At 36.6% G+C, this 7,456-nt stretch overlaps 1 protein-coding gene across 1 annotated transcript; it reads left to right on the top strand.

Moving 5' to 3' along the window:
* The first annotated feature begins 4,057 nt into the window (after positions 1–4,057).
* Positions 4,058–5,377, top strand: LOC131856099 (uncharacterized). Its single transcript, XM_059207388.1, has 2 exons — positions 4,058–4,641; positions 4,732–5,377. Exons 1-2 carry the CDS (start codon positions 4,129–4,131, stop codon positions 5,143–5,145), a joined length of 927 nt encoding a protein of 308 aa, XP_059063371.1. The 5' UTR covers positions 4,058–4,128; the 3' UTR covers positions 5,146–5,377.
* The last annotated feature ends 2,079 nt before the right edge of the window (positions 5,378–7,456 follow it).

Raw genomic sequence — 7,456 nt, 5'->3', positions numbered from 1 at the left:
ATTGTTGCTGGTAAGGCTTATTGTTTTGAAATTGTTGCTTCTTCATTATCACCAACTCATTACTAAGTTCCTGTAGAAGAGTCTTAAGTTCTTGCAACTCTGATCGTGGTGGAGTAGGTGAAGGTGCAAGTAGGTGGCTTCTGGAAGCCATCAGAATAGGAGCCAAATTAGGCTGTTGGGTAGGAGCCTCTAGAAATAAGGCATTGGAGGCCTAGGTGACAACTTCCAAACCTGTATTAAATAATTTTCTACCCTTATGGTGGTATCATACACCCCTGGAAGATTATCTCTTCCCATAGATTGAATCATAGTAGCTATATCACTGTTTAAAGTCTTAAGAAAATACAAAAATGCATGGTTTGATGAAGGCTTTACCAGTAATAGGATTTTATCCCATGTCTTTTTAAATCTATAATTAAAATCACCCATGAATTCATGGGGTGCCCTTTTGATAGTAGTTAGCTTCTCCATAAGTGACAAATGGTCACTTTTGTCTTCAAAATGTTTGCATAACTTCTCCCCTAACTCATCCCAATTGTGAACGAAGTTAGGAGCTAGTCCTATGTACCACTGAAGGGCCTTTCCTTTGAATGAGGCAACAAGAATCCTTACTACAACATTGTCCTCAGTGACATCAAACACAATGCAAATGCTTGACACATCTTGAATGTGTTTCTTCAAGGAGGTAGATTTCTCTCCAGTAAAAGAGGGTAAAACCTTCAGGGATGTTGCTGGAATGTTATCTTTTTGAGTTAGGAGTCAAGACTAAGGGGCCGCCACCATTAAAGGTGACAAAGGTATGTGCTCTAGGGACTGCTATGGCAAATAGTGGCCTATTGATATGGATGACAAGGCCTCTAGGTTGTGTTGATCTTAGGAATGGTGGGGTAGAAAAAGACCTTAGGGATATAGGTGAGTCTTCTTGAGTTCCCCTAACAGGTGACAATGAATGTCTAACCCCTCTTCTTCTAGAACTAGAACGTGAAAGCTCAAAGAATTGAAAATTACCTCTAGAAGATGCTCTAGTTTGAATTGATCCTCAGAGTCACCAAGTGTTGACTGTGATTGCCTCCAAAGGAAAAATTTCTAAGAGAAACATGAATCCTTAGCATGAATGTTGAAATTTTGTTCCACCAAGCGTGCCAAAAACTATTGTCACAAAAGTTTACCCGCTTGATGAACAAACTTGATCATCAACCTTGTGCAACCTGGAAATAACCTCCCAAGTGTGGGAATCGTAGAAGTGAGGTTGAGTCTCTGAAGAAGGTCAGCTTCCTTATCCAATTAAAGTGAAAAATAGGACCTAACTTAGTGTTTTTTTTGGGGGGGAGGGAGAAATAAATCTTGAAAGAAAAGAGAAGGTTCACACCTTGATTGAATATAAAAATTCCCTGCCTATAACTTCACTAAATACCCATAGAGATTGCTCAAAACATACAGTAATTCCTAACTAATTTTGCTATCCAAGGATGAGCCAAGGTTAGAATTCTTAGAAGCTGTCAATAGGAATTGATAATGGTTCTCAGATTGACATCAAGAAGAGGAATTAACACTACATGTCAATTCTAAGAAAGCAAGAAAAGACTTATTCAAAGAAATAGGTAAGATAACACAAATTTGCATAAACTAAAACTAGGGACAAGCGAGCAATTCTATTAAAGTGTGAAGGTAAAGCACTTTTATAGTCATAGAATAAAAGTATTCTGATGATATAAAAAAGGGGAAGATCCTTAGAAAAATACAAAAATTTGCCTTTAAAGCTTAGGCATAACTCAAAAATGAACTAGGGCCAAAACCCTAAACACTTAGGGTTAGGTTACAAAATTCCCAAAGGAGAAGATCTGATCAGCCTAAGGATCTAATGGCGTGCAAAAAACTCCTCTATTTAAGTATCCTCCCCGGCTGGGAAGAAACAAAATCCCTGCATAGAAGTAAAAAACTCTACGCAGATGCACTGGATGGCATCTACATGCACAAAGGTCTTAATTCTACATTAATTGGGCATGGGTGGCATCTAAAATGGCCTGCAAGGTCACCTCTGGAGTAATGGCATCGAGATTGGGCAGTTCGAGTGAAATCTGATAATAAAAAAATAGGGCCTTGATCGCCAACCTTTGTGTTATGCATCCTCCATTCATACAAGGCATTCAAATCTCTACCTTCCCCATTGAGTTTGAATCTTGGTCGTCAGATCTGCCATCTCACTTGAAGATGGACATGCGAGATGGCATACAAAAAAAAATGTTTGTCGCCCTTTGAATTTTGGCTACAAAAGGACTTCACCATCTTCCAGTCGAGCCCACCAAAAAACCATGTCAACCCTCAACACTTAGCTAGACGGGAAGAGAAACTCCACCGAGGCCCGAGCACTATCCCAAAAGGCCACATCAATGACAAGCTGATGGAAAGGTCACCACTGAGTCAGTCAAGCTATTGTCACTCGACGCTCGGGCAAACAAAAAGGCACACTCGATCGAGTCTCGAGTGAATCCACCATGAGGGCCACATCAGCTCCAACAAAGAGAGCCCAAAGAACTTGGTGCTTGACCAGGCCTAGAACCTCGCCTCGTCGAGTCCCGAGTGACTATCACATCAGATATAGGGATTGTCCACTAGGGCACACCAAAGGAACTCGACACTCGACCAGAGAGGGAATCTCATCCCACCAAGTGTCGAGTAGTCGACACATCACCACCACCCCCCACTCAGTAGGAATAAACAAAAAAACTAGCATGCAAACGATGAGGCTCCCTCCAATCAGTCACCCTAAGTGACTTTGACCGATTGAAGAGGTCAACTCAAAATTAATAAAAGGAAGCCTGCCAGTCGAATAACACGCAATATAAACACAAGATGGCAAATAAAATGAAGTGTTATTCGCTCGAGATCGTTGGTGTAACCGTTGGCACGGGTCAATAAACTTTGTGTTATTGACCTGTGCATAACCTTCGCATTATGCACGCTAAAAAGAGAAGAAGCTAACTCTGCAAGGGTTGGCATAAAAAATGCCAACAATATCTATACTAATTACTAATTTTTAAATCATTATGAAATAAAGTGTCATGATATATCAATATTGTCCTATCCGTTCCTCTTTTTAATCAATTATGAAAGAAACATATTTGTTCAAAATATCTTTTTAATAAGACTAAAGTGTAAAGAGATATTCATATAACTCATATCAAAGTGTCATGATACATCAATATTTTATCATCCATTCTTGACTTTTTATCAATTTGAAAAGAAAGTCTTTGCTAAAATTACCTTCCAAATATCATAATACATAAAAAATTTATCATTGATTTGTAACTTTTGACCATTTTGAAATTTTGAAAGAAATAAAAGGCGCATAGAAGATATTTGTCAAATTATTTAATGCATATGTACAAATAAAGCAGTCAAATTATTTTATTATAATCTTTAGTTAAATCAAATTGAATATCACTTTGCATGTCTAAATAAGTTTGAATATACAATCTTCCATCCATTTCAACAAATCTAGACAAAAACATGACAGCTATTCAAATAAGACCAGCGGACTTGGAACTTACAGATATTAGGGCGGGGGCCATATCGGTTTAAAGCATTTTGAAAAATTGGTCTATCTATAATGGGAGAATATAATGAGTGGGTGGGTGTCTCGGAAATGGCGAAGGGTATAGAGCCTGTCATATCCAACTTTGAATTCTAAAAACCACGTTTTAATTTTTCATTGCACGTCACTCCACAAAACTATAAATTAGAATTTCTTTTTTTGCTAATAAATTGGTTTGATCCGTCCCATAGACTTTCCCTTCCGTGGCTTTCTTTGACCCTCTTAATTACTCTAAAATACCTTTGTTTCTTTTGAAACTTTCAAAGCTTCACAACTCGAACATTATTCTTATTTGATTTATTTATATATGTTCATTTGATATTTAATTTCTTATTCATACTTTAAAACAATTATATCATTCACAAGATTCGGATTCCTTCTTTATCGGATAATAAAATCGGAAGTCTGTTCCTATATAAATTCAGACTTCATTATATATTTCTACATACATTGAGCAGTCTACTTGATAAATTGAGAGTTCATTATATATTTCTACTTATATTGGGCATCATCCTAGTTGAATTCTTACGAAGATGGCAAGCAACTCTATTCGTTATGATGAGCCATCCAATTTAAAGCAGAAGGCAGCAGCAGTGGGTCATGTGACCACAGAGATGGGAGATTTAGTTGGTGGAGAGAGTCTTTGGAATGGAGAGTATGTTACTCATGGGGGGCTTCTACCTCAACAATATGATATTTCTCCTACAATTGAGGAGATGTACAGTTACAGTCAATCCATGAGGATTCCACACTTATCAAGCTCCTCTCAGGATACATTCAAAGTTAACAGTGCATTCACAAGGTACAAGAAGGAGCGTGGTACTGGATTCCAACTGAGCCGGAAATCTTCAATGAAACAGAAATCAATCAAGAGATGCTTCGATTTTTTGAGGAGAATACATGAAAATCGGAGAGAGAATTCAAGGTGGGAAGTGCATGTGGAGGAGTCATATACGTCCACACATAGGATTGCTGAGCGCAACAGGAGAATCAAACTCGGTGAGCAGTTTTTGGCTTTGCGGTCTCTTCTTGCAGATAATTACAAGGTGAAATCTTCCCTATATCTCCATTTTCTTAGCTTTGTTCTCCTGCCTGGGTTTATTTCTGTTCTAACAAAGAAAGGGATGGTTTTGCAGAAGGGTGATAAACATTCCATCTTGTCAAATGCTGTAGTTGAGCTGAATCAGCAGAAGCTTCGAATCACAGAGCTTGAAAAACACAACAAAACCCTAATGGACGAAGTTACCCAACAGATATGTGAAGGTTACAGTAGTTTATCACGTGGCAATGTAGAAGATTTAGGGAAGCATCCATTAATGTCTTCCATTTGTGAAGAAGCTGTTGTAGTGATTGAGGGTAGTGAAATAGCAGATGAAGTAATCATGAATGTAACTCTGAAAAATATAGGTCCCAATTATAAGTATATGGATGCCATTGTTACCCTGGTCAAGTGCCTTAAAGAAATGGAAGTGGGGATTGGAAGAATCCAATGCCGGGAGTTAGACTCAAGAAACCCAGTAATCCAAGTGGCAATCCAGAGGCAAACATAAACTGTTCTTGTGCGAGTACAAATACAGGGCTTGGATTTTACACTGAAACGGAACTATTTGTTGTATGATGACAAAGAGAGAAGGATAGGAGCTGTTCCAAAGGAAATAGTTGGAGGAAGTCATGAAACGTGCTCTCACTGCAGCCTAGGCGCCCAGTCTAAGGAGGAGTTTTATTTGTAATCATGAATTTTATTCACATTTTGGTATAGTTAAATTTCCCCCATTGGCATCAGAAAAGCTATTTGTATTTTATTTATGATAATAAAGATAGAAGAATGAAAAATATATCAAGAGTTAAGAATTTGTGAAAGAACTTTCAATAGAATTTAAATGGCCACTTTATATTGTATTAACAATGTGATATTTTCTTCCATCATAAATATGAGTTAATTGTTGGTCAATTTTTGGGTATTTTTTCATTTCGAAAATCTTTTGAGCATTGGAGGGGTTTCTACTTTAGTATTTTATGTTATACTGTGTAATTATTGGAGTATCTTAGAGGTGACCCATTGTTCATGTAATAATACGCTGTGTATAATTTGTGTAATTGGAGTGTGATTCTTTTATGATTGGGAAGACACTTTTATTTTGTAATCATGTATTGTTTTTAATTAATTCTCGATTTCATGTGCATTGATGTAATTTCTAGTTTGGGATATTATGTATCGATGTTTAGGATGAATCCATTTTGAAAAAACAATATCGTAATATTTTGGCATTTTTTCACAAGTAGTCTAGTGAGGTTATTGGTATGGTTGTACACCTGAAATAATGATAATTATAAAAATTTGGATTATATTATTATATTTAATAGCCATGGTTGTGTGTGTTTGTGGACGAACCTATAATATATCATCATAATGGTTAAAATTTACAAAATGTTTTCTTTTGAACCATCTTAACATTATTGTCGAATGAGCCTGACTTACTTACTAGTTTTCTCATGTTTGGTTGTGTAGTTGCTTTCTCTTGTGTTAATGAGAGAGTTTATTTTTGTATTATTAAATGGAAATTGTGTCCTTCTAGAGTTTATTGTGTGTCCAATACGGTTCCCAAAATCCCTTGATCATTTTCCTCTAGAAATTTTAAAATTTCTTATATATTGAACAAATTATGCCTTGTTAAGTGTGAAAATTTAGCTTGCTAGTTTTCTATGCCTTAGTGTGCTTTTGTGCTATTCTATATAGGTCCAAGAAGTTGTTGTAGCGGAATGGTCACTATGGTGATTTTGATCCTAAAAACAGAAAGGTATAGGCTTGGTATAGCTACAACCCGAAAGTAGTCTTCGCTTTCATGGTACTTGATGACTTTGTAGTTTGTTGAATGGGCCAGCTAGTGCAGTATCATGACGATTTTTTTGTTTTCACATTAGTGAGCTATTAGGCCCTCCTCTATTCAATTATGAATGCTTGTAAGAATAAGGACTCCTGGACTTTTATTTTGAATACGGAGAAGATCTTTAGACAAGGTTTTTGAGCCTCAATACTGTTATTGTTTTTTTGAATCAAAGTAATCAAACTGTGCTGGGATTTTTGGGCTTTTTTTTTTCAATATTCGTTAATGGTTTTTAGTGCAATTATGCATTTAAACTCAACTCTAGTAATGTATGCTTAAACTCTGCTAATTTAATCATCCTATATACTCCTTCATTCTCGTAGATGTTCATGTATGCTTTGGTTTATGTCATTTCTAAAGGTCTTTGAATGTATTTGAGATTGTTCATAAGGCATGTAGATTATTGAATGGGCCTCAAAATAGCATATATATATGAGATTTTCTATGCTGGTTGTTCAATAGAAATTCAGATTAGGCACATCACCTTAGATTAGTTTAATTTTATGTTTTCTCTCCCTTTTTGCCCTCTAGTAAATGAAGAGTCAACTTCTAAAATCACAAAGGTTACTCAGTGAAAATGGATAGGTCCCCCAACACTGAGTTTACCATAATTCTATGTGTCTAAAAGAAATTTTAGGCATTAACAATTCTTTTTCTGGCAGCCAGGTGGGACTGAAAATAGAAAACAAGCAAAAGTGGTTGTATGAGCCATAGACATGTTACTAGAAGTTGGATTGCATTAAATCCAAATCTCTTGGTACTGCCTTTAGTAGCAGTCCAGACTAGAGGTTCAAGAGGAGGTGTTTAAATATTTATTACACCCCATGTGCAAATGGTTGCTCCCCCTCCTAGTAATTTTATCAAATGGAATAATGGGGGCCCCCTTATTCCACCTGTACCTCCTAATCAATGGGATCCTATTCTGGCCTCTACCCTAAAAGCCTTACCAAAATTCATTGGAGAATATTCCAAAACT

Source organism: Cryptomeria japonica, chromosome 1 (assembly GCF_030272615.1).
Source record: "Cryptomeria japonica chromosome 1, Sugi_1.0, whole genome shotgun sequence".
In the NCBI taxonomy this organism is placed as follows: Eukaryota; Viridiplantae; Streptophyta; class Pinopsida; order Cupressales; family Cupressaceae; genus Cryptomeria; species Cryptomeria japonica.
Note: the sequence above shows the minus strand (reverse complement) of the source record. Positions and strands in the feature narration are given on the sequence as shown.